Source organism: Agelaius tricolor, unplaced genomic scaffold, assembly GCF_023055355.1.
Source record: "Agelaius tricolor isolate 1412-34295 unplaced genomic scaffold, bAgeTri1.0.p SCAF_16, whole genome shotgun sequence".
Taxonomy (NCBI): domain Eukaryota; kingdom Metazoa; phylum Chordata; class Aves; order Passeriformes; family Icteridae; genus Agelaius; species Agelaius tricolor.
This window is the reverse complement of record NW_027269276.1, coordinates 2,971,045-2,997,516: the sequence shown is the minus strand read 5'-3', so window position 1 is coordinate 2,997,516 and position 26,472 is coordinate 2,971,045. Positions and strand designations below refer to the sequence as shown.

Genomic DNA, 26,472 nt, shown 5'->3' with positions numbered 1-26,472 from the left:
TGGGCTGGAGTCATCTGTTTCCAGTGAAGGATCCTCACTTCAGCACGGCAGAAAACTTTGGGTAATCAGTACTTGTGTCAGCCCTGAAAGTAGCAACATTTTATTCCTGGTGAAATCAGGAAAGTGTAGCTGCAGCAGCAACGTGATTTACTTGATTTTTAACTTCAATAGGTGTTGATCAATAGTTTTCCTAGAAATGGTCTAAGAAACCTCATTCTCTTTAAATGTTAATGAGTCCTCCTCCCCTCTGCCCCCCGGTCCCTTTTCCTCTGGGCAGAGTTCCCTGCGATTTTTCTCTCTGCCATCTGCTTGGCGACAGCCTGTTGTTGGGCTAGCGGTGAGCCCGGAGCTGTGCTGCACTTTTGATGTGGCATTTGCATTTCACTTCCTTGCCCTTGCAGGACAGCGCGGCCGCATCGCCCTGAGCCTCGGGGGAGCTCTCAATGCCAGCACAAGTGCAGCATTCTCTGTGCTGTCATTATGCCTGTCACTTATCCAGTCCCGGATGCCAACAAATTTTCTCAGGCTTAACACAGATAAAGCAGCAATGTTTCTGCTCAGTCCAAAATGCCTTTTGGACTCCTTGTCACTATCTGCCATTTTTCACCAGGGCAATTACATTGTCTGTGCCTCAGGAACAAGGAAACTGCTTTTTCATGGCCTGCCCAATGTTTTTCTGAGCGATCCAAGCCACATTAGCAGAATATTCTTCCCACTGACGGGCTGTAGCTATAGCAGGTTGGATTAATTTAATGTACTAGCCAGACACAGAGCAGTTATTTGTTACTGTGCTGCTGCAATTATTGTCTAGATTGCCAGATAGGGTTTCTGTGCAGTCAGTAGAGAAAGCAGCTGCCAGTTTCTGTTCTGAAAGGGTGGATGGGGGCATGTTTCACATATTTTCAAAATTTGCATTGGCTGTTGTTCAAGAGCGTCGAATCACCATCTGTGTTATAATCCACTAGATAGTTGTGGCCCAGAAGGGCCTCACTGGCCCTTCTTACACTCCTAGACCTTTTCTTGGATGTGCTGTGGAAAATTTATTGCCTCTCTGATGATGCATCCACTACTTTTATAGAGCAAGAAGTTTTAGTTTGTCGCACTCTGCTTTTCTGCCTAAGGTGCACATAACTTAGCTGTGTTCTGCTTCTTAAAATACACTTAAAAGCGTGACCATTCTTACTGGAATTTATAATTGAAACTTTTGCCAGTTTTACATTCCAAAGATGTTTCATGGAACAGATAATTTGATCATGTAATATGTCATCACGTGTGACATATGGAGAGAGCTGTTGTCTAATCATGGCCGTTTTTTTTCTGAGCTGATGTTTCAAATTGTACAGAATGCTGCAGCTGCTAGAGAGAAAATATGAGAGGCAGTGGATTCTTTAAAGCAGTGGATTCTGACCCAGCATTAGTTCTGGTTGTGTCTAGTCCCTGCCAGTGTTATTTTGGTCAGGTCTCTTGGCCACGTGCCTTGCTGCTGTCGTGCCCGTCAATGATGAGCCCCAGATGCCAACACATTTTCTCAGGCTCAGCACTGATAAAACAGCAGTGTGTCTGCTTATAAGCAAATAACATTTTAGATTGTATAGGCATCCTAGGATGTGTTTGGTACAGAAGAGTATCACTGACAGGAGATTTACTGGCAAGTATTGAAAGCCATAAGCTCATGGTTTTCAAAACAGTTGCAGTGTTCCAGGACGTTTAACTTCCCAAATATGAAAGATCAGGACAAATGAATATTCTGGGATTACTGGGAGATCTGAAAATAATTTGAAAACGTTGTGGTCCCCTACACCAGCATAACCCCGTTACTGCTGGCTGGTCAGGCACAGATAACATCAAGTCTCCTTCACACTTGGGCAAAGTACCTAATAATCTGATTGCAGAGGAATCTGAGCTAGACAAGTGATTTCTCTGCTGGCAACAGCCTGGCAAAGTGAGCTCTTGCTCTGGAGGTTCGTCAGGGATGTGACAGGGATCCACCAGCTGCAGGATGGGGCAGCAGGAATCCCTGTCATGCTGACCCATGGGGTGCTCTCATTGTGGGGCTGGGTTGAGGGCAGAGCCCAGTCCCTGCAGCCTGAAACTCCTTTCCCCCACTTCTGGGCTTACAGAACCCGAGCTACTGGAGGTTGTTTTTGCCCTGATCTCCTGTTCCATAGCTCTAATTCCCTGCTTACTACCAGGGCAAAATAGTACCAAAAAAATGAGTCCCGACATCACAGCTGTTCTAATGACTCTTATATTTTAATGCATTTAATTTGTGAGTACACAAATGCTCATTACATCAATTTTAGCCCTTTCCAATAGCCCTGGCTGAATTATGTAATGTCTGTTTTGCCTCTGCTTGCTTTCATAGTGTAAATTAATTTCTCCATGTATTGCTGCAGCGTTTTAGTCTAAAAGCTTTTTTATATGCAGTAGGCTGTGCCATTAAAAATCTCTTTGGAGACTGAATCGCCTTATTATCTGGTAACAATGTACTCACTGTTAAAAGCTGTAGCTAAAATCTGAGCTGTTGAACTTGATGTGTTTCAGCTACCTCCTCCCTCATCTGCTTCCTACCAAGCCGGCGTTAGATATCCACGGGCTCTGCCACCAGACTGCAAACACGGTCCAGAGGGTCTTCAAGATGAGCTTTGTCCCCGTTGGCTTCTGGCAGAGGTTCATAGCTCGAATGTTAATTAGCCTGGCAGAGATGGACCTCCAGGTAGGTTACTGTGTCTGTCTGCAAACAAAAGCAGACAGCTGAGGGGGTTCAGAGTAAGTGGGATGTCTGTTCACATCCCGCTCGCTTCTGTCACAGACTGCAGTAGCATTGTTTGAGTAAGCAGGGAGAAGTGAGGCTCTGCACTCAAAGCCTGACTCTGTTTTTGCAGTAGGTGTCATTGAGAACGACAAATTGGCACTGGGGGAGAAAACCTGAGTTCTCCACAGTCTCTTTATAACGTGACCCCCTGGAAGGTCTCAGTTCCTCCAGCATCTTCCAATTACAAGTAATTGGAGTTCTGCCTGCGGCTCTTGTCCATGACCATTCCACCAGGGCAGACTCCCTCACAGCTTTGCCAGAGGAGATCTGGAATAGCTCCAGCCGAGCCAAATATCTGAATCTCTATGGGTTTAAATGAGAAGAAAATTACAGGACTGTTGCCTTAATGAGGCACCCCATTAGTGCGAGTGCTGTGAGTGACATTAAAGTAGTGTTTGCAAGGTTCTGAGAGCCCAGTGAATTTTGATGTTGTTTGCAGTAGTTTCTATTTGAAACTGTAATAAATATCTGCAAAATATTTATAGTACTGCTCTGGTATCTTCTTAGCAGCTCTCCGTTAAACTGTGGTCTGTCAGTGATGTTCAGAACATGGAAAACATGATGCCTGTTTTTGGAAGGTCCTCTGTGTTCCAGGCTTCTCAAGCCATGTAATAACTTTACCTCTTTTAACGGGGTGTCTTGGCAACCCCATGCTTACATCCTCCTGGGCACTACATAATCCTAAAGCACCTTTCCTAGGGGCTTCATCCAGTCCTCATGAAGGGAGTGGAAAGGATGCCAGGCGTCAGACCTGTCTGCAGGCAAATAAATGTTGGAGCAATGAGTACAGCGGAGTCCTGCAGATTAACTTCTTGGTTTTAAAACAGAAATACATTTTGCTGGTTTCAAGTGTCTTGGAGAAGAGCCATCTTCCTCCTACTAAAACAGGTGGAAAAGTTAACTCTCTCCATTGAGGGCAGACTTCATCATTCACTAGAACATTTAGTGCTTTTGGTTTATAAGACTTTTGTGAATGCAGAATAAATATGGCAAATGTCACAGTTACAGAATTAGCTTTGTGCACTGATATGAAATTGTTCTTTTTTGAGTGGCATGAAAAAGATTTCCACTGTGGAAAAATCAATTTTACCACGTGTATTTCCATTCCATCGCAAAATTTTATATGAGCACAAGTCACTTTTACTGGAAAAGGTACAACAGCACCTGTGAAAGCCAAAAAAAGAAATCACTTTCTTGCCCGATTGAAACATCCTTACGAGAAACTTCAGCATGATTTTCATGCTTTTCTGCTTGTTTCAGCTCTTTGAAAACAAGAAGAACACCAAGACAAGGAACAAAAAGGTGACCATCTACAGCTTCACAGGCACACAAAGGAACCGCTGCAGCACGTTCCGAGTCAAAAGGACTCACACGGTTTACTGGCAGGAAGGTCTGTTCGTTACCTTTGATGGAGGCTATCTTAGGTAATTTGTGTTCATAATGCAGCATGTGTGACAGGGGACTAATAGAGTGTATGAGACTCATCAGCTGAATGGAGATGAATGGGCCTGACCCAGGCCGTGTGCTCACTCATCAGGAGAAGAGGAGGCTCTTCTAATGGACATAACTCACCTGGTAACAATTGCTGACAAAAGTGATGAATAACTGATTATTTGGCAGGTCTGAATGTATCAAGCTTATCTGCTGTTGCAGCCACAAATTGAAAGATGACTGAGAACAGAAAGTGAAATTCAGAGTGGGGCTCTGGCAGCTTAAAATCATGCATTTTCACATGCAAAGATTTCCTTACCTCAATGAGTTTTCCACTGAATCCTAAAACTTCACCACTGCGTGGCAGTAATCCAGGTCAATGGAGGTGCTTCTGTGCAGCAGGGACTGTGGGCAAGTGCCTCAGCCTGGCCAAGGCAGAGTGTCTGCTGGCTGCAAGCCTGGGGAAAACCTCCTGTCCACGTTGTTTCACAAATGCAGACATTTAAGGCTTTTGCTCCTTCAGTCCCTGGCAAGACAGGGAGGAACCATTGGTGCTGTTGCATGGTTGGAGGCCAGAAGGGAGCAGTGACCTTCCCAAGTTTCCAAGCTCAGTAGAGACTTGAACCCAGACCCTGCAAACCACAGGCTGGAATCCTGAATTCTGGACTCTAGTAGTGGTCATGCTCTTAGCTCCCCATGTATTTCAAGGAGTTACACTTTCATGGGAATTGTGCAAAAATGATATTCATAAACTTTTCCTAACGGTTTCTGGAAACACCATTATTATTCCACTGGAGTTTTATTACTGATTTTACAACTCCCAACCTTCCATCATTCTGTATAGGGCATTTCTGTCAAAGCTCTCTGTCATACTCAGCTTGCTTAGGGGCCACAGTTTTCCCTAGTCCTGACCTTCTATAGCACTTACCCTTTGTGAGGAACTGGCATTTCTGTGCAAGAATTCTCTTCTGAAAGTCATTTTCAGAACAGACTGAGTTGAAAATCACCCTCAAAGCTAGATTGCTTTGTGTTTCGATGACTCATGAACTGTGTGTTATTATGTAACTCAGGTTTCCTGCCAGAAAGAAAGTTTGTTGACACTGATACTGCAGAAAAGCTTCACAGGTCTGTCTTTTGGCTTTCTCACACAGCGTCGAGTCTTCTGATGTGAACTGGAAAAAGAAAAAAAGTGGTGGAATTAAAATAATTTCCCAGTCAGAAGTGAGAGACTTTTCAGCCATGGCGTTCATCACGGATCATGTCAACTCTTTGATAGACCAGTGGTTCCCTGGTAAGAGAACAACTCTAATTTTCTGTGCAGTGTTACATCTTTTCAACAGAGGGTTCTTTGACAGAGCTCTCCAGGTGCACAATATTGTGTGTTAATTGAAGACCCCTCAGGCTCTGACAGTCTGAAGCCAATAACATTTGATAAAAGCTAATAAACCTGCAGACAGATCAAGATTAGTTGCCAACACCCTTTGGTCTAGACATTGTGTCTTCCAGTCTGTCTGTCACAGCAGCAGAGGTGAAACATTGCAGTTCAGACAGGACCTGCAGGAGTTCAAGAGATTCATCCAGTGGGGGCAGGATTTGGCCCAGACTGCTTGGTCCTGTCCCTTGAACTCATTTTGGCATCCTCTGGGAGGAGGATTTGCCCATCATTTCTAACTTTCTGTGAGTTACAAAATTCTGATGTGAGAGGCTTGAGTGAATATGGTACCAAGACTCCATGCCAAGGTAACTTCCTTGACTCCTGCAGCTGCTTTTCCTGTGCTCAGCACAGATCCTGCTGTTACCCAGCAGGCTCTTTGCAACCCCAAGACACTTTGTTTGAAACCAAAACAAAATCTGAAGTGCTCTTTGTCGTCCTACCCTGGTCTAGAAAGCAGTGCCAAAGTCTCTTAATTGGAGGCTCTGTGGAGGAAACAGTGGTGCACTCTCACATACTCACGTTCTGCGTGTTCTGAAGATTAAAGAACATTTTATTTGCCTTTGGATTAAAATAATGCTAAAGTTAATCAGTGAAGCTTGAGAAGAGCCACGACTTCAAAGGCTGCAGCCTGTGTTCACCCTGACTAATTGTGGGCATTTAAAAGAGCCTGTCACCACAAAATCTCTCTGTAGTTATGGGAGAGGTGTGAACCTCCCAAAGGCTTAGTCGTGGTAGAATCCAAGTTTCCCCTGGAGGGGCTGAACACATTGCCCATGAGGGAGCCCGCAGGACCTGTGTTCCCAGCCTGGGTGCTGCAGGTGAGTGCTGAGCCTGAGCTCAGTGTGCTGTGCCTGCCAGCCTGCTCACAACCCCATTCCCACCTCAAACAATCTGGCAGTTTGCAGCCTGGGCAGAGACAGAGGCACTCAGCAAGCAGAAGGGTCTCTCCATTCCTTTATTCACATACTTCCAACTTTTGCTAGTCCTGAGTACACCTGCCTCACAGGCCTGTGCATTACCTGTGACCAGAGCAGGGTGAGCGTTGGGTTATGTCCACAGCCCTGTCTCCCCAGCACTGTCCCTGTCTACTTTGCAGAGCTATTTTCCATTCCAGTCAGTACCCTGCAGCAAACTGCTCTGTGTGAGCGTGACCATCCCCAGCCGGCGGATCCAGGTCGTGCTGCGGACACTGGAATGCACTCGGAGCTGTTGTTCCCTCTCAGCTGCCGTGGTGACGTGGTTTCCTGTTTGTTTGCTCTCTCTGCAGCCCTCACAGCCACGGAGAGTGATGGCACGTTGCTGATGGAGCAGTATGTGCCCTGCCACATCTGTGCAGCTGCCAGGCCGGAGCAGCGCGAGGGCGGCGAGAGGGCGGAGGACGCGCAGTACTTCAACATGGAGGATTGTGTCCTGACCGCCATCGAGCTGGACTACATCACATGTCCTAACCACCCTGACATCCCCGTGTCGCTCCAAGAGCTGGTCCCAGAGCTTTTCATGACTGATTTTCCTGCCAGGTAACGTGTGATAGCCTTTGGTTGAGTTTCAGTGAACCTGCGTGATTTGGTTGGGCACTTTTCCCGAGTCGCCTCTGCTGGAGGGACCTGCTGACCACAGGAAACAAATCCATCTGCTCTCCATCCGTGCTCTGGCAGTTCATCCTGAGCTGCACCCCTGGTGTTCAGCAGCTTGCTTAGACAATATCTGTGTGCTGACCGAGTCACCACACCAGGGGTCCTTTGAGATCACTGTGGTGCAATGTCAAAGTCCTTTTTAAAGCCACAGCTGTCCTGCATTGCCCAGAACTCTGGCCAGGACTTTCTGTAGTTGGAGCCTTTCTGGGATCCCACAAAAGGAGATTTTAATGTGGCAAAACAAAAAGGAAGTGCTGCTGCATCACAAAATTGGCACTGAAATGGCTCTAATTTTGTAAGGGCCTGTAGGTGAGTGAGTTTATGGACACCACAGGGGGACTCACACTGAGCTGGGGCTCCTGCTCGGCTGAGAGCTGCTGGATGTGTTGAGTGTGTGGCAGCCCTGAACAGCTGAAGGAGCTCTTCCCTACCCACTGCAGCATTGCCAAATCTTTAAGCTGCTTAACTGCATTCCCAGATGGGCTGTCTTATACCCCTCGTTACTCAGTGTGCAGAGCAGACCCGAGAGCAGGCAGGACAGGAGAGCAATGTCCCCTTTGGCTCCTGCTCTCTCAGACCTCTGAGTGCCCAAGGCAGAATCACAGGACCTCTGGTCCAGACTGTCCTGTTGGCTGCTGTCAGAGCTCTCTGTGCTCTCACTGGCCCCTGTTGCTTTGTTGGGGTCATTTTTCTGGGCAAACACCCCATCAGCTCATCACACCATCCCTCCTCACACTGTTATCTCCTGCAGATTTATTTGGCAGGTGTGAGGCGAGTGGAGATGTTTGAAGTGTGAACAGCTGTAAAAGTAGTCTCTGGGAGAGTGGGGAAATGATGAATTGCAGCCTGAGAACACTAAGCTGATTTGAATAATCAGGTTTCAGAGTGTGGGGCTGTTCATAAACATCCTGTCCTGCCTCGGTGGAAAGAAAGAGGAACAGGAGGTAAATGAAGCAAAAAAGAAAAAAATCATTAATACAGATAAGTAGTACAAGTATCAGTACCTGTGTCATCTGCTTGGAAAAGGAGCTTATGTGCTTTCCAGATCTGTTTGATTCTTATGGGATAAATTAGTAAAAAGCCTTTTGTGCTTCTTTGCTCAAATTACTATTTTCTGTGAGAGATCTGTTGTACAATGTGAGCCAGCATGGAGTGCACTGAGATGACCAAGGTAGTTCAGGCAACCCAGTCCTCTTGGTAGATAAGGCAAGAGCCTATTAGGCATTTGTGAAAATGGAAATCACATTAAAAACATTAATTTACCACATCTTTGAAACTTTAATTAAAAAACCCCAATTTCTGTTTGGCAGACTGTTCCTGGAAAATAGCAAACTGGAATGCAGTGAAAATGAAAACAACGTTCTTGGCCAGGGTGGAAGTGGAACTGTTATATATCGGGCACGATACCAAGGAAAACCAGTGGCTGTGAAGAGATTTCAGATTAAAAAATGCAAGGGTTCTCCCACTTCAGCTGCAGGTACAGTGCACAGATTTGGTGTCAGGAATCTGGGAATCTGGGATCCTAAGCTAAGACCAAAGAGTCTGCAAAGTGCTGACAGCACCTGATTAAACACAGCATGGAAATAGATAGCAAAACTGATGGTTTTCAGTGGAGGAGGAGGATGCATGTGAGAGTTCTTCATGAGCATTTGTAGTGATGAAGGTCACTGGCTCTGCATGAGGCTTCTCTCCTGCAGATCAAAGGTTGGATTTATAGGGTGCCAAGGCAGAGCCCTTGATTGGGAAGGGAGGTGAGATTTCACCTCCTGTTTCAATACTATTTGACCATGAGAAATGTGGGTTTGCTTGGGTTTGCACTGAGGACTTGTGAGTTTCCACCTCTGAATTTGTGTTTTACCCGCTCTGTGCCATCAGCTGGAGAAAGCAAACTGGGAATCCTTCTGAGCCCACCAGCTTCTCCAGGCAGGGATGGGCTCCTGTGGAGTCCAGCTTTCCAGCAGAGCCTCAGTCTGTGGACAGAGGAAAGGGGAAAGTGCCTCACATTCCTCATTTTTGTCAGGGGAGGATGTGGTGAATCCCTGAGCTGGGGAGGAGGCCAGCTGCTGTCCCAGTGACAAATCACCTTCGGGAAGAGCCGACCTGCCTGAGCAGCCTGGGGTGTGCTGTGGCAGCAGGACCATTACTGTGACGGGTCTCTTCTGGCAGGGAGGCTTGGAAACTGTAGGGAAGAGCCCTTCCAGCAAAGGGGCTGCAGTGTGCCATCTGCACAGAGCCCCTGCTGGGAGAAGCATAGCACGGGCTTCTCCAAAGTCATCAGGGGATGTGTGAGAACAGCATGTGCCAGGCACACCTGAGCCTGGTGTTTAAGGACCAAGAGAGCTCTTGCTTCCTGAGGCACCAGACAGATCCTGCTTATAGCCAGTGTCTCTTAGTGGCTCATGCATCAGCAAAAGGATTCAACTTAAAGCCTTGCTGTCTACATAATCCCACCAGCTGCAGCCCTTGCTCAGTGATCACCTCCCAAAGAGTTTGTGACTCGTTTCCTGAGCTGGGCAGTGAGGAGGGGGGGTTGTGTGTCTTGCCAGATACCATGCTGAAGCACCTGCGGGCCATGGATGCCATGAAGAACTTCTCGGAGTTCCGCCAGGAGGCCAGCATGCTGCACTCCCTGCAGCACCCCTGCATCGTGTCCCTCATCGGCATCAGCATCCACCCGCTCTGCTTCGCCCTGGAGCTGGCCCCGCTGGGCAGCCTCACCACCGTCCTGGCTGAGAACTCCAAAGGTAAAGCCAGCCTCTCCCCCACCCCTCTCCCACTGACAAGTGTTCAGTGGTGTTTAAATTACTGCTTGATTTGCTGGAGGGGATTTTTTTTTTTTCCCCAGACTAAGGGAAGTGGGAGGGATGGCATTGTTCTTATATTGTGCTTTTGGGAACCTAGTAAAATTGATGCTCGGGATTCTCAAAGCTACTTTGGAGACCTGGATTTTCAATTTTTCTGCAAATGAATACAGAGTGCATCTCTCTTCAGTGCTGCGTGGATGGTGCTGTGTTTTTCCCCCTGCAGATGGGTGTCTGGTACTCTAAATTATCTCATTATTATCTGTATTGCTGTCATTGTCAAATGAACAACACTAATTCCAAGATAAGTTGAGGCCATCTGACCCTCTTGGCACCTTGGCTTCATGTCAACTTTCAGTCAAACACTGATTTTCACCCGAAGATTTAGTGGCCTAGAAGTGAAAGGGTTTAAAAAAAGAATCTAATAGGACTGTCAGACATGTACAGTAAAATAAACAGTGTCTTTTCAATTAGTGGCATTGAGTGATGTTTCAAAAGGTTGTCAGCTATTGCTCTGGAGTTAAAAAGAGAAGGAGAGAAGGGGAAGAAGCAGCAGTTATGGCAATTACAGGAGCTGGAGACGGGCTGTTCCTTTGTGCCAGGTTCCTCCTTTGTGCCGCTGGGACACATGCTGACGCACAAAATAGCCTACCAGATCGCCACAGGCCTGGCCTACCTGCACAAGAAGAACATCATCTTCTGCGACCTCAAGTCGGACAACATCCTGGTGTGGTCCCTGGACGTCAGGGAGCACGTGAACATCAAGCTCTCCGACTACGGCATCTCGCGGCAGTCGTTCCACGAGGGCGCGCTGGGCGTGGAGGGCACGCCGGGGTACCAGGCCCCCGAGATCCGGCCCCGCATCGTCTACGATGAGAAGGTGACCAGGGGAGGCTGTGGGGCTGCCCTGTGGTGGCACTGAGGGGGCTGGCACCGTCCCATGGCTCAATTCCCTTCTCCGTGCATGAGGGCTGGCACTGGCTTTCCCACTGTGCCTTCCTTGCTCTCCTCTCCATCCCCCAGCAGAGCCCTGCCCTGATTTTCTGTCTGTTTCTGGCTCTAGGTGGACATGTTCTCCTATGGGATGGTCCTGTACGAGCTGCTGTCCGGGCAGAGGCCTGTGCTGGGACACCACCAGCTCCAGATTGCAAAGAAGCTGTCCAAAGGGATCCGTCCTGTCCTGGGGCAGCCCGAGGAGGTGCAGCTCTACAGGATGCAGGCACTCATGATGGAGTGCTGGGACACTAAGCCAGAGAAGGTACAAAACCACCCTCCTGAGCTGTGTTCTCTGAGCTGCTGCCCTCTTTGTGCAGGAGGGCTGAGCTTGCTCCTGGTGCAGCACAACAGCTCCATTGCCCATTTACCCCTCCTGCTGATTTGGCCCAGAATTTCTGTTGACTTAAATGAGAGTTTTATGAATGAAATGATGACAGATTTGTGGCCTTAGACATCTGTGGTGGCTTGAGGGTCCCTTGATGTCCGTGGCAGTTAGGCTGCTGATTTCACCAGGGCAAGACATTACCCATAATTTCTAGAAACAGCTCCAGTGTCATGCTGTGAGTGCAACTACAAAGACTTCAAAATCCCCAAGATTATAAAAGGAGGTATGAGGAAGAAAAAGCTTCAAAGTGCAAGAAAAGGATTATGCTGCATTGCATTCTTCATTAATTTCAGTTGGTGTTTTAAAGCTGCTGTCCTTCAAACAAAGGTCAGCCTGACTCTCAAACATCTCTACACTGTCATGCAATGGGTCAGCTTCCAAAATTCATAAGCCTGAGGAAATTAATCAGTAAAATGTGTAAGAGAATGACAGACCAAGCTTTAATAAATATTCATAGAATCAGAAAATGGTTTGGGTTGGAATCCAATTCCAGGGACACCCAGCCTGTGCTTGTGCTAGGGATTGCCCCGATCCAGGTGCAGGACCTTGTGCCTGGCCCTGTTGAGCCCCCTGTTTATTATGGTTCTCCTGTTTCATCTTGTGTGACTTGTCTTTCTCTTTTCCTCCCCCTTCAGCGTCCCCTGGCCATCTCTGTGGTGGGGCAGATGAAAGACCCAACCTTTGCAACGTTTATGTACCTGCTGCCCTGTGGGAAGCAGTCTTCCTTCTTCTGCTCCCCGGGGCAGGAGTACACCGTGGTGCTCTGGGATGGGAAGGAGGACACCAGGTGAGACAGCTCACATTAGCAATTCCTTTTTTTTTCTTTTTCCTTTTTAAGTAAAAAATCCTTCATCATCTTCGCTTCTGCCTCTGGGAGGGAGGTAGAGAAGGTGAAAGTGAGCTTGGATGAACGCCAAGAATACAGTGAACATTGTTTTCCCAAACTCTTTTAATTGGGAACAGTGGTTGCTTTATAAAGGATATTTAATGAGCTTAACTCTGCTTCAGTTAATATGGGGAGAAGATTAGGGCAGTGTAATGATTCACACACACAGGATGAAGCATTTGCACATGAGAACAGACGTGTTCTGCCTTTCCTAATGAGGCCATTTAACACTAAACCTTTCCTAATTGAGGCTGCAGTTCCATCTCTCTTCTGCAAAGCAATTAAGCACATGCTTAAATCCTATTGCAATCATGGGGAGTTAACCACATGCCTGGAGCTGTGTGTGCATCCAAGTGTGCACTGCCAGTAAAATGTGTTCTGGACTGAAGGCATGTGCTTAAAATGTTATTAAATTGTGACTGAGGTGATGGCATTTTGCTCAGCCACAGGTGACCTGTGGCTAGTTAGGTTCATTTTTATGGATGCTGCTGATTTTTATAGCCTCAGTCTTATTTGGAAACATTCACAAACTGATCTGAATTTTATATTAATGTGTTCATTATTTGTAACCATTAAGCTAATGGGGAAGGCACATGATTTGTTGCTGAACTATTTGCTTTGCCATTTGTGGTCCCTGGTCAGTTGTTCAGTGCAGGCAGTGTAACTTTTCCTGCTGAACTGGTGAAGCACATGGCACTCCCAGATGTATTTTGAATACATGGATGTTGTCCAAATATTCACAGCAATATATCTCAGTGAATCTGCTTTCTGACTGGACAATCCACTTGCTGGAGACTGTTGAATAACAAGTTTACTCACATGTGACAGATTTCAGGATGTGTAATTGCTTGTGCCACAGTCGGTAAAACATCTGGGACTCACAGATGTGGTTGTGAATATCCAGTTATTGTTCAAACATCCAAACTCAATAAACTTCCCCAAACAAACAAAATCCTTTTAGCTACAAAAAAACTACTAATTAGTCATATTTATAAATAATTTTATTAACTTAGAGATCTTTGCTCTGTAGAATCATGCTCCTCTGTTTATGTACTGGAATAATAATGAAGCCAGATAATAGCAAGGTAGTGAACTTGGAGAGCAGCTATTCCCTTGAGAACCAAATGGGCAAGATGGGCTGAGACTTCCCACTTATTAATTACTGCTGTTCAGCTGGATCTGTTTGTCTCACAGCTCCATTACAGGAACAGACCACATACGTCCTGCTAACCCTGTGCAAAGTCAGAGAGCTGAGTGTAAATCCTCACAGAAGCAATTGCACATCTGCCCCTGAGCCAGGGCACATCTTTCTTTTCCTTCAAATGAGGTATTTCCAGTTAGGAGGGGTGTAGATCCTTGCAGCATCATCCACATCTGAGCAGTTTTGTCATGGCTTGGCCACAAGTGCCTCAAGTCCCTCAGCCCCGTGCAGGAGGAGTGTTGGCTGTCTGAAATTGTTGCTTGCTCCTTTCAGGAACTACACAGTGGTGAACCTGGAGAAAGGAGTCATGGAAGTGCAGAGGATGAGCTGCCCAGGAATGAAGCTGTGCTGCCAACTCAAATTTCAGAATGCCCTGTGGGCAGCCACGGAGGTGAGCATTGCCTGTGCCCCCTCGAGAGGGGTGACACTAACGAAGAGAAAGGGCCTGTTAAATTAGTAAAGCCAAGAGTGTGTGAGACAAAGGGCATCTCAGATGAGCAGTGACTTTGCATCTGCTGTCTCCAGGTGTTTTGTTTCTACCTGACACACAGCTCCAGACTGTGCCTCCCAGAGCGACCGTGGGAACCTCGGCTTCCCGAGGGGAAGCTCTGGGCTGGAGCAATCAGTGCCCAGGGGTTCATCTGGGAAATGTCCTTATCTGTGGGTGATAAAGGGAGGCAGGGACAGAAAACATGCATTTAAGGGTGGGGCTTTGAAAGAGGCCTGAGGGATTTGAAGGTTGGTGGGAAATGGGTACCCGAGTTTTGTGTTCGCCGTGGAAAATTGCAGCTAAAAAGATAAGAGTGAGAGAGAGTGGCTGATTTATCCCCCAGAGCCCCTGGCCACCCATCAAAAAGGGCTGTTAAGTGTCAGCCAACTCTGACACAATCGTTTCACACAAAACAAAGAAAAAAACGCAAAAAAATTAAATGTACCTGAAGTTCAGTGTTTTAGAGTGGGGGAGGAAAAAAAGGCCAGACTTGCTGAGTAAATAATTTGTGTTGGCTATTTCACTCTGCCCTGGCATGGATGCTGTGAGTATAGAATTTTTTTTCTCTCCATAAAAAAATAAAATATTTTGACTTTTTCTCTTCTCAAATAGAGGTAAAGCTCAAATACTCTTTCTTTTTTCTTTTTAATAATAATAATAAAAGTCTAGAAAAATTTAAATTCAAAGATCTTAAAGCATTGAATTTCCACCTTTTGGATGAGAATCAAAAGTTTGCTGGTTCCAAAACTGGATGCTCTTGGTCAGTCTGGTAGATTTAGGAGGTGTGGGATAGGTGTGATTTCACATAAAATGTAATGTCCCTCAAATGGACAGATAATTGCAAAATAACATACAACCTGCTTCAATTGTTCTTTGGGATTTTTGCATTCAGGGTTGACAGATGCTGCTTTTGAATGTGGTGATAAAATCTCTACACTGGTGATTTTTGGTGACTTTTGGATAATGCATATATTGTCCTGTTCTGGGGAATGCAGCACCTGCTTTCTACTCACATGCCAAAGGTTCTCCATTAAAAACAGAAATTTACTGTCTGGATATCAAAAAATACAAATAAAACCCAGTTTTGGAACCAATTAGATCTTGCTCAGGTATCAAGATATGAAAAGCAGGGGGGTGGTTTGCATTTATAGAGTTTTATGTGCTCTTTCACAGGACCAGAAGATTTCTGTGTATGGATTGCAGGGCATGTGTCCCTTAAAGACTCCACTGAAGGGTTTAGACACTCCAGCCACTGTGAGCTGCTTTCTGGTGATGCCTCTTCTGAAAAGGGTAAGGAACAACCCAAAGGAAAAGGGGCAGTAGTGACACTGCTGAGCCAAGCTGCCACTCTCAGCTGGTGCTGAAGGACTTTGCAATGCCCAGGAACATTTTGGCACTGCAAGGAGAAGGTTTCCAGGTCTTTCTGCCTCTGCCAGAGGACAGAGGTGTGGGCAAGAACCCGAGTCAGGGGACCAAAGCTGGCACTTCCAAACCTGCTGGGAAAATAGTCAAAACAGATCAAATTCCTCAGCAAGGAAGTTTTCCAGCTGCGTTTCCACTTCACTGGAACACAAGATTTGGGCTGATCAAACAAAGTGGAGAAGACATGAAATAATAATTATAATAGAGATTTGTTAAGTGCTAATGCAGGACGTGGGCACATCCGGCCTCTTGTAGCCACTGTTTTCCTGGCTGTGCTGTCATTTGTGTGCACAGTCATCCTGAAATGTTATCTGGGCTCAGCCACACTCCTGTTTTGGTTTTGAATGAGAACACTTAGATAATACAGCTGGTTTGGGTAATGCTCTTATGGGTAACAGGGATAATTACTCTTACGGACATTAAAACAAGGTCTATGTTATCTGCCTTGCCCTGGGATTGCCACCATCCCGTTCTGGCAGGAGAGATCTGACCTGGGTGCCTATTGAGGGCAAGCCTTGGGAGATGTATAAAAACTGTTTTCCAGCTAAATTACCTCCGTTTGCTTACAGCCACCTCAAGTGAAAATATGTAATTATGTTCCAACATTGCTGGTAGCTGTGTAGTCTTTGCAAATGCCAGCAGTCTGGGATGTGTCTGAGAGCTCAGCACAGGGCAGCTCTCAGAGCTGCTGGTTTATACCAGGCCTGTCCTGAGCCATTGTCCATTTCTGGCTCTTCTGCTGGGATTGCTGAGTCTGAGGCAGATGGTTTGTGTAAGGTGTGCTGCTGCACTTCCAAACATGGTGTAAGTGGAGCTAAAGTAGGGCATTGATGTAAAGTTGGCACAGGGCTGGATTTCTCTGCATCTGTTGGCTTTCCTTGGCTCCCGGACCTGCCGCATTTGTCCACCGTGGAGTTTCATTTCTGATGTGTAGGGCAAATTTCTTTTTCATGCTGGCTGATGTTCCATCCAGGACAGTGGAAGGAGCCTTTTGCTTTCAGCTTTTCCACTGTCACACAGCTTGCAAAGCCATTCCTCAGGGGTTACGAGTGGCTTTATGTCTCCTGGTTTCTATTTCCAGTTTGTGGCTTGCCTAGAAAATGTCATAAATAATGCCAGGCCCTACAATAGCAATATTGAGTCTAGACACCTCCCTTCCTCCCCCAACCCTACCCAACCTTCCAGAAATCCACCTCCCTTCAGCTCACTCCTTCTTAGTTTATTGGACTTACTTTTTCCTCTCTCCTTTCTATGAATGAGTTTGGCAGTGAAATGGCCAGAGCAGCAGCCTGGGGATGTGCAGACCAGGCTGGCAAGAACTAAACCAGCCAGTTCTTCCAAAAAACCTATGTGGAAAGCTTACACTTGTCACACTCACTGCCTGGCCAGCAAGCTGTATCAGAGTTATCACAGTCACTGCTGTCCAGTGGAGAAGAGAATTGCATTTCCCTTTAGCTGGTGAGATGTGAGGTAACTTTTAGTCAGAGAATTGCCAAGGGATGTTGCTGGGAAGGGGAATTCTTTATGACTGCCTTGGGAAGGCTGATCCAAAAGAAATAGTTTCCAAAACTTGGTTTCTCATCCAAAGGAAGCATCATGGAAATTTGAAAGCAGGCAAGAGGGGCCCAGAATCTGAAACTCACCCGCCAAGGAAAAGTCTTGTACAATTTAAGCTTTTTGTTGCATGCTTTTTGTCACCAGGATGATTCTTTTTGGTAAACAATACAATTTGCAGCAGAAAAAAGCAAACAAATTAGCAAATGAGCAGGTTAAAAGGGCAAACCAAGACACATTCTGCCTTGGTAGAAGAGAAGTGGAGGGAAGAGATGTGGAGGGAGACAGAAACCTGAATGGGTGCAAATCTTTGGCCCCGCGCAGACACCTGGAACACGTGGAAACAAAAGCTGCATTTAAAGGCTGCAGCCAGCAGTGCCAGACCCTGTGGGGACAAGAGGAGGAGGAGGAGGAGGTGACCAGGCCCTGGTGCAGGATTTTTTGCCATTCCTGCTGACCTGCTGGCAGGGGGACGGGACGTCTGGAGCCGGCTCATCCCCGCTCATCGCTGCGGCCCCGCTCGGGGCCTTCCTCCTGGCACGGCCCCGCTGCTGGCAGCACGGGGCCTTCAAACGCACTTTTGTTGCTGTGTGTTTTTGTTGGCTCCTCGTGGAGCCCAAATGCTGAAAATGAATTCTGAGAAAGTTACTTAAGGTTTCTGGAGGCTGCAGCCCTGCCTGCCTTTGGTGGCTGCTGGAATACCCTGATCAGGGGGGCTTTGCTTCACCAGCACTGGGTAAAATCTGGCAAGAATTAATTATGGCATCTGTGGGGAGGTGGTTTTTGACATGGTCTTCTGCAGAATTGGTCACTCCCTCAGCTCAGTCAAGTGGGAGATGGCAGGGTAAGGGCATTTCTCAGCATTTGCTCCTTGTTTCTTATCTCTCTGAGAGATAACAGTAATGGCTGGATAGAAACAGGTCTTGATAGCCAAGACAGAAAGCAATAAATACCCCAATGGAAAAAATACCTTCCAAATTTGCTTCTACCATTGTTCCATCCCAGACAGGCCAGGATTTGGCATTGCTATTACTGGTAACACCAGGAGGGCGTCAGTGACCCACCTCTCCCTGGTTATGGTGCTGTCTGCTCAGTGCCAGGGAAATTTGGCCTGTGGAACTCAAAAGGGAATAGGGATTCTGTTCTGTAGTAGCTGACACTAATCAAGGAATTCAAAATAATTTTTTGTGAAGACTATGCTTGGATAATTCAGCGTTATCAAATCAAATGAGAGAAAATTATAATCTCTGAAGATTTTTATAGTGTCCTGTGTCATGCTAGGAGCAGTTCAGGTTGACATATACATTACAGTTAATGTCTGATGTTCCCATTTCAATTTAAATTTCCCATTTCTAGTAAGAAATGCCTCTTGTGCGGGGTCCTTCAGACTGAAAAAGTTGGACCATTTTTTACCAGAGAAATATGGGCTGTTCTGCTTTGTTTTATTCAGTTTTAAGTAATTGAACTCCCTTCCAAAGAAAAAGTAACCCAAAACCCAGCTTGTGCAAAGCATTGTGCCATGATCCAACTTACTGATGCAACTCCTTGGCAAAGGCATTTCCAGGAGCCTTTGCACCAGATCCACATGGCAGCAGGAACATGGCACTGAGCACTGCAGGTCGTTGGGGTTTCTTTTAATTAGTGGTTAGAGAATTGGGACTGGACTGAGTTAGTCCAAGCCCCATTTCACAACTTTCCACTTGCTTTCCTAGTTTTTCCCATTACAGTAAAATTCTGCTGTGATTTGGATTAGTCATAGGGGCTCAGTGCTCTCGTGGTTTTACTCATACTTGGTAAGCAGAGAGTGTCTCTTTGTCCAGGACTCAAAATGAGCCTTGCAAGTAGAGCTGTCAATTAAATAACACTCACCCTGCACTACCTGCCCCTTAATAGCCGGGGAAAGTCAGAATACTGATTTTTCTGTGGATTTACAGCCTGAGAACTATTGTCTAGGCCTGGCAGAATCAAGATCCCTGGAAGGGCACAGGGGTGCCTTAATTTAATTTTTGCATTCCCAGCTAAGGGTGACTGAGCCCTCAGCCCCTCACTGGCATCCTGGGCATGCCAAAGGCTTTCCACTGGTGAGAGGCTGAGGAGGGACAAGGTTGTGTCAGCTCTGTGCTGCTCTGTCTGGTTCTGTTTGGTTAGCTGTGCTTAGTCCAGGCAGCAAAGAAGTCCTGGGTAAAATGGTCTTTATTTAGAATTTATTGCTCCACAGGGAGGAAATAGAAAGGCCTTTGAGGTAAGTATTGTTTTATCTGCTTCACAGATGGGGGAGTTTCTGGTAGAGGCCCAAGGTCATGGGAAGTTTTGTTCCCAAGAGATCAATTTCCCAGCCTGTTTAACAGCATTTTGCCCCGCTGGGATGAGCTGGAGGAGTTGCTGAGCCGTGGCCTTCTCAGCAGCTCCTGCCCCTGGGACACAAGGGATGCATGGCCCCGGAGCTGGAGCTGTGTCCAGCACATCTGTACATTTAGGGACAGGTTTTTACCCACCTGCAGAATTGTTTGTGCCACTTGGCAGGTGCTTTGCTGAGCTGCTGCTGCTTCTGTGCCCTGGGCTGGGATGTCTGAGCTGCCAGGGATCCCAGAGCCAAAGCACATCCCTGGGAGGAGCAGAGCTCTCAGAGCAGCAGATTCTGGATGAGGAGCAATCACTGGATGCTCTTGTTTGGGAGAATATTGGCTCCCTCTTTCCATTTTTACTGCATTTCCTCCATTCCTCTCCTACCTACATTGATAGCAATAGCTTTACTCCTTTTTGGAAGTGAGCCGGGTTTCTGCAGCTGGATTCCTGGGATCATGATGGCTGTCTCTGAACATACTCCAGCTTGAATTTGTTAACCTTCAGGGCAGGCTGCCAGGTCCGTCTGTCTGCCCCTGCCAGTAAAGAGAGAGGTAATACTGGGTGAAAGGAGCCTGGCTCTGCAGCAGCTTCTAGGGAATGACTCCTTTTTATGTTGTGTTATCGCTGTTCTGGGGTAAGTTACTGGTGTTCTTGCAGAATGTGAGAAGCAGGCAGAGCTTCTGGGAATGAAAGCTCTTCTATTATAAAGAAGTAAAGAAACAGGAAAAAATTCTTTGCTGTGAGGGTGGTGAGGTCCTGGCACAGAGAGGTTGTGGACTTCTATCCCTGGAAGTGTTCAGGGCCAGGTTAGATGGGGCTTGGAGCAGCCTGGTCCAATGGACAGTGTCCCTGCCCATGGCAGAGGGATGGAATGAGATGATCATTTAGGTTCTTTCCAACCCAACCATTCTATAATTCCATGAAATTTTTCTCTCTTTCTCACAGAACTCATATGTGGTGCTGGCTGGCTTGTCAGATGGACTGGTAGCCGTGTTTTCAGTGTCCCAGGGCCTGCCAGGGGACAACTGCTCCTACCTGTGCTCCCACACAGCCAACAGGTCCAAATTCAACATCCCGGACAGCGACCCGCGGCAGAACCCGTACCCGGTGAGGGCCATGGAGGTCACCAGCGGCGGGGCCGAGGTGTGGTACAGCAACGGCCCCGGGCTCCTGGTCATCGACTGCGCCTCCATGGAGATCAGCAGGAGGCTGGAGCCCTTCAGCCCGCCCTCCATCATCACATCCATCGCCTGCAACTCCGAGTGCCACGGCGAGGAGGTGCTCTGGTGTCTGGATGACAAAAGCAACTTCCTGGTGATGTACCACGCCACCAGCTACCAGCTCTGTGCTCGCTACTTCTGCGGGGACTGCAGCCCCCTCAGGGACATGTTCACCATCCAGCAGCCCTCGACTGCCATCCCGGCCACAGCCCCCATCAGCCAAGGGGCGATGGAGAGCAACCCTCCAGGGGATGTGAGCATCATGTACAGCCCAGACGTGGGCACCCAGATCCTGAACCACCAGGACTCGCTCACAGATTACTGCTCTGTGTCTTCCTACTCCTCCTCGCCTCCCAACGCGGTGACCCGCTGCCCCTCCAGCCTGCCCAGCTCGCCCTTGAGCTCTTCCAGTGCACCCTTCTCCACGGATTTTGAGGAGTCTGAGAAATTCCACGAGCTGAAGGCTCCCCTGGATCATGATGCTTCACCTGTGGGTGAGAGCACAGAGCATCTCCAAGCAGTCAAGATTCTTCCTGTGAAAGACCTCATCTGGATCCCCAGGTAAGTGGGTCACTTAACCAGGCAACTTAGTCAAAATCCCTCCTGGCTGAGCATGAGATTAACTCAGGCTAATTCAGCAGCTTTTACATTCCTAGTATGATTCACCTGGCCAGAAAGTCAAGTTACCACTGAGAAATTCTGTTCCCAGTATAATGGAACATGGATTTTCTACACCTTTTGGAATTATGCAGTGTTGAGCAGAGTGGCCACGTGGAAAACCTTGCTGGGTTGGTTTCTCAGCAGAATGAGAAGGGGGTGGTCAGACTCCAAGCTGTGTTTCCCCAGCTACAAAAGGAAACAAAGAGCAGCAGGCAGGCTCCTTGCTTGGACGCAGCCCTGGCAAGTCCTGCTGCCTCCTGTGGAGCTGATGGGAACCTCTGGGAAGCTGATTTTGCTTGTCACAGGATCTCTCACTGCACTGGATTCAGAATGCCCCCTTGGCATCGCGGTGCCCCCTCCCTGTGCCTGCAGGTGGGCATGGAGCAGAGGATGGATATCCAGCATGGATCATCCTCAGCTGACAGCATCCCCAGTGCTGAGGATGTGACATTTCCCTCATTTCTCTTCCAGGAGAGGAGGGGACATCATCGTTATCGGGCTGGAGAAGGAGTCGGGCACGCAACGGGGCAGAGTGATCGCGGTGCTGAAGGCAGGGGAGCTGGCTCCCTACGGGTGAGGCTGGCTGGGCACACCAGGGGCACAAGGGGCTGGGGATGCACAGGGGGGCTCTGCAGACTCTCAGGGCTCTTGGGAACTTCCTCTTGGCTTCCAGCAGCTTCTGAGGAGTTCCCAGTGGGAGAACACAGTTGCTGAGTGCACGTCAAGGCTCTTAGAGAGGGGCAGACAGCAAGGAGAAGGCTCTGAGATTACAGCCTGGTCTCCAAAGTCCACAGAGACTGAGCACCCCATAATGACACAGACAGGATCGAGCTGGCCTGATCCTGCCTGGTGCTGGCTCCCTTTGCTCTGAGGGCACCTGGCAGAAGGTCAGAGCAGCCTGGCAGACTCGGCCCCGTGCTCAGAACAAGAGGTGTATTTATGCCGAGCACGGCGCTTGTCTGTGGCTGCATTCACGTGGGTCAGGTTGATGTTCTGGCTCTAAATGAGCACCTTTGTGCTGTGGGCAGTGACAGGCCGGGGGACGGCTCCTGGAGCACAGGGGAGAGCAGTTAGATACATTAATTTAAAATGTTTCATACAGAGAAGGAGAGTCAAGGAAATAAATAACTGCTGGAGAGGTGGGGGTGTTCCTGCTGATCACTTAAATACCGGTCTGGGATTGTACTATTTATGTCCAAACAAATGCAGGTTAAGCAGTGCTAAGGATTATAAATGATCGTTTATTACTGCCAGGTAAACACAACAGGAGATCAAAGGCTCCTGCCATTCCCTCTACTCTGAACTGAGTGTCTTTATCAGTTAGCTGGGAGGAGAGAATTCTCTTTATTGGTCACAGGTACTCTTAGGCTGGTTTTGTTTCACTGAGATTGAGTGTGGAGTTCAGGCAAAGTGATACCACATCTCACACCTGTCCTGCCCTGCTGCCTGGCTGGACCAGGCACCATGGCCACTGACCCTCCCTGTTTGAGCAGCAGGATAAGGAGCAGAGGGGAGGAAAGGGAAGGGGCTGCTCAAATGGCAGAGCAGAGCAGGGAGGGGAGGAAAGGTAGGGGTAGTCTGTAATTAAAGGGGGGCAGTCTGTAATAAAAACTTTGTAGGGGCAGTCTGTAATAAAAACCAGCTGCCAAGGATAGTCCTGTGGCCAGCGCTCCCAGCTGGGCGCCTTTGTGGGGAAACACGTTGGCACCAACCTTCCCCATCTGCTATAGGAATGGTAGAAGGAGCCCAGTGAGGGCTGGACTCCTGTCCCTTGGACCCTGCAAGGGAAAAGTGTCATTGTCTGCCCAGCCACCTCCCTCTGAGGTACCGGCAGGGCCAGCTTCAACAGAGGCCATGAAGGGAAGGATATACAACACGGACCACACGGATCCCTGAGTGCTGCCACAGCTGTGCCTGCTGCTCTGGGCCAGGGGCTCAGACCCTGAGCTGACACAGGCAGGCTCCATCCCACTTCCATGCTTTATTCCAGGCTGTGGAAGCTCTCAGCAGCCTGTCAGCTGTGTTATGATGGAACTGTTCTGAAAATGCCCAGCTGGCAGCGGGAACAAGAGTCTGTGGATTTAGCAAATCAGGAGATTAGCAGCAACTTCAAATGCCATGGCAGACTTAAGCCCCCACCTGCATATTTAGGCACCTGAATCCCTTTAAAAACCTTTTCCCATGTCACTGAGCTGCTTGGTTTTGATGTGACACAGTTTCTGATCCCTGTCTTTGTAACATTCTCCTTGCTAAAGGATTTGCAGCTTATAAAAAGCTTGTGTAGCTGGAAGGGAAGCTCATGAGCCAGTGCTGCGCTCACAGAGCTGCCCTTCCCTGCAATGCCCTTCCCTGTAATGTCCTTCCCTGTAACTCCTTTCCCTGTAATGCCTTTCCCTGCAGTTCCCTTCCCTGTAACTCCTTTCCCTGTGACATCCTTCCCTGTAATTCCCTTCCCTGCTCTCTGCTCCTTCCCCAGGACTCTGGTGGATGCGGCTCTGGTAGCGAGGGACACGGTGGTGTGCTGCTTTGAGAACGAGCACATGGAGAGGTGCCTGGCTGTCTGGAGGGGCTGGAGTGCCAGAGACTTTGACATTTTCTACCAGGCCTACGAGGAGCTGGGCAGGCTGGAGACCTGCATGCGCAAGAGAAGGTAGTGCCCGTGGCACTGCACCCAACATCAGCGGGAGCGTCCTGGACTCGGAGACACACCAGGGCTGATGGGGGGACTGTGTGTCTGGTTTGCTGCTAGTGAGCACCCTGGGGTTCCCAGAGCCCCACCAGGGCTTTTGGGGAATGAAGAAGCCGCTGTGAGCAGGGCTGGGACAGGGCTGGGAGCTGGGCCAGCTCCCTGCTCTGTCACACGCTCCCCTGTACTGGTGAGAGCAAAGGTGGCTGCAGTTCTGTTCATCCCCCGATTTCCAGTTTGTTCTTCCCCGTTTTGAATTCCTTCCTCACCTTCAGCATGCCCTGGCTGCTGCTGCTGTTGTTGTTGTGTGTGTGTCAGCCAGGAGAGCTCCGTGGGCTCTGCCCTGGGTGTCTGAGCACGTCCCAGTCCCGGCTGCCTGCTGGCCGGCAGCGCGGGCACCGAGGGCTGATTCACCCTGTTCCCAGGAGGAATGCATCTGCTGGAATCCCTGCACTGTGGGGCTGCTTCCCACCTCCCTGCAACTCCATTAGTTAGGGTGTGTGTCCTACTTCAGGTGTAGACCCTGTGTAGAGACACCCTGGTGCAGGAGCCAGCGAGAAGCTGTGGCTGGCCACTGCATTTCTGGTTCCTAGAAGCTGTAGTGGTGCTGAGTTCCTGTGAGGGAGCCCAAAACAACTTGCCAGGAATGCTGCACCAGGAGTGAGTGAGCTGGCTCATGGCACTGCTGCCTTGTCAATGGAGCTGATGGAAAACAAAGCCACTGGGTGTGACAGATATTCCTGATGGAAGAGAAGGGAGCCCCTGACCAGGAAGGTTTATAAGCTGTCTCTGCTCCACTCCTGTTTCTCTTGGGAAATGCGCTCTGGAGCAGCAGGAACACAATAAGCTCAGTTTGCCTGTGTATCTGTGCAGCTTCTGCCCACCACAGCTTGTATTTTATCTTCATTAGTGGCCTGGGATGCTGTATTGGCTCTAAATCCAATTGCACTTAATTATCCCAAGCATGTACAGCAGTGTAAAAAGTGTCCCCAGCTAAGCACCCTGTATAAAGGTGTACAGTTTGAATTTTGGACCTTTCTTTTTCTTTTTTTTTATCCCAAGAATCTTGTGTGAGCATCGGCAAGGCTGGCCAAGGCCGAACGGGCAGGTTAACCCTCTGGTTCACATTTCTGTTGCAGGCTGCTAAAATATCCTTCTTCAGAAACAGAATGTATCTTAAAATAAACTGATTCCTCCCCAGGATGACACTGCATTGGTGGTTTTTATTGGAAACCCAACTGGCACTGGGTGTCTGGGGTTTGCAGTGTGATTTAAGTGCTGGTTGTGATGAGCACAGCTGGAATCAGGGCTGTGAGTACAGACTGTCTCCATTCCTGGCCTTGCCTGTGACTGTCACCCCGTGCCTCTCCAGCAGCTCATAATCAGGTATGGCAGCACCAGAATTTCCCTCCCTTGCCAGGACACGCTGTCTGCCTTTGTCTCAGGGCTGGGCTGAGGTCTCATGGTCACCTTTCCCAGCTGCCAGATTCCTTTGACTTGCAGGAACTCTTCCTGTGATACCTGAAGTCCCAACAGGAGCTATAAAGGGGCTGATTCTTTCATTCAGCCTTGCAGGTTTCCTTTGAGGAAACACCCTGTGGGACAACCACAGCAGTTCCTTACTGTCCCTGTTGACCAGAACACCTTGGGTGCCGTGCTGCTCCCAAAGCCAGCGTGGGCTTGTGCCCACCATGGGCTGCCCAGTGCCCATGGGGGAAGCTGGAGCATCTCCCAAACCTTTGGTGGGCCCTGGCCAAGGCCTGGACACAGCAGGGCCCTTGTTCTGCTGGACACTGCTCTGGGGCTGTTGCTGCACAAGACCCTTCCTGACACACCGAGCCATCCCCTGCTCCTTGCCAGGTGGGTCAGGGTGCTCACTGGGGAGGGAGCAGGAGGGGGTGACACCTGGGTTTCATGGGACCTCTGAGTGGTGGGTGTGTGTCCCAAACCTCTGGGAGCAGGGGGCTGGTTCCCAAAAGCAGCTGAGAGCCTGAGTAATAAGAACAAAATCCTCCCCCTTCAGCAGACCTGAATCCTCATTAGCACAAGGCTCCATTAAGTGAGCACTGCACGTGCTGCAGGAATGATTCCCCAAGGGCAGAAATAAACAGACATTAAAAACAAAATTAAATCAGCTCCCACCAGTTCAAACAGTTTGATATTTCAGTGCTCCTTTCCATCTCTCCCACCAGCAAAGCCTGTTCTCCTGATGGCAGGTACAGGTGAGGGACATCAGGGGGAAGGGGTGGGGCCACAGCCAAAGGCAGGAAAAGCCCCAGAGCCCGGGAGCAAAGGGGCAGCACGAGCCCCGGGTGTGGGTCTGGGGGAGCTGCACCTATCTCAGTCCTCACTATTTTATTTCAGCTGATAAATATAAGCCCAAGCCTGGCAGGGGGTTATTCCTTCTGCTGACTGAGGAGAGGCAAGAGAACAGCATTGGGCTTGGTGCTGGGGGGGAAACAGATGCTCTGGGAGTGGATTAACCCCCAGCACCAGCAGTGGGAGGGCAG

The 26,472-nt window shown here is 48.6% G+C and overlaps 1 protein-coding gene across 3 annotated transcripts in view; it reads left to right on the top strand.

The window, feature by feature from the left end:
• Positions 1-25,165, top strand: part of LRRK1 (leucine rich repeat kinase 1) — a 73,380-nt gene extending 48,215 nt beyond the window's left edge. For all 3 annotated transcript variants that reach the window (XM_071441230.1, XM_071441231.1, XM_071441232.1), the window contains 14 exons: positions 2,545-2,716; positions 4,076-4,239; positions 5,398-5,537; positions 6,949-7,198; positions 8,626-8,792; positions 9,862-10,059; positions 10,719-10,996; positions 11,180-11,374; positions 12,133-12,284; positions 13,858-13,975; positions 15,248-15,364; positions 20,342-21,177; positions 21,748-21,849; positions 23,753-25,165. In XM_071441230.1, coding sequence (XP_071297331.1) covers positions 2,545-2,716; positions 4,076-4,239; positions 5,398-5,537; positions 6,949-7,198; positions 8,626-8,792; positions 9,862-10,059; positions 10,719-10,996; positions 11,180-11,374; positions 12,133-12,284; positions 13,858-13,975; positions 15,248-15,364; positions 20,342-21,177; positions 21,748-21,849; positions 23,753-23,930 — 3,067 coding nt within the window. In that variant the 3' untranslated portion in view covers positions 23,931-25,165. The remainder of the gene's footprint in view (positions 1-2,544; positions 2,717-4,075; positions 4,240-5,397; positions 5,538-6,948; positions 7,199-8,625; positions 8,793-9,861; positions 10,060-10,718; positions 10,997-11,179; positions 11,375-12,132; positions 12,285-13,857; positions 13,976-15,247; positions 15,365-20,341; positions 21,178-21,747; positions 21,850-23,752) is intronic.
• Positions 25,166-26,472: the final 1,307 nt, after the last annotated feature.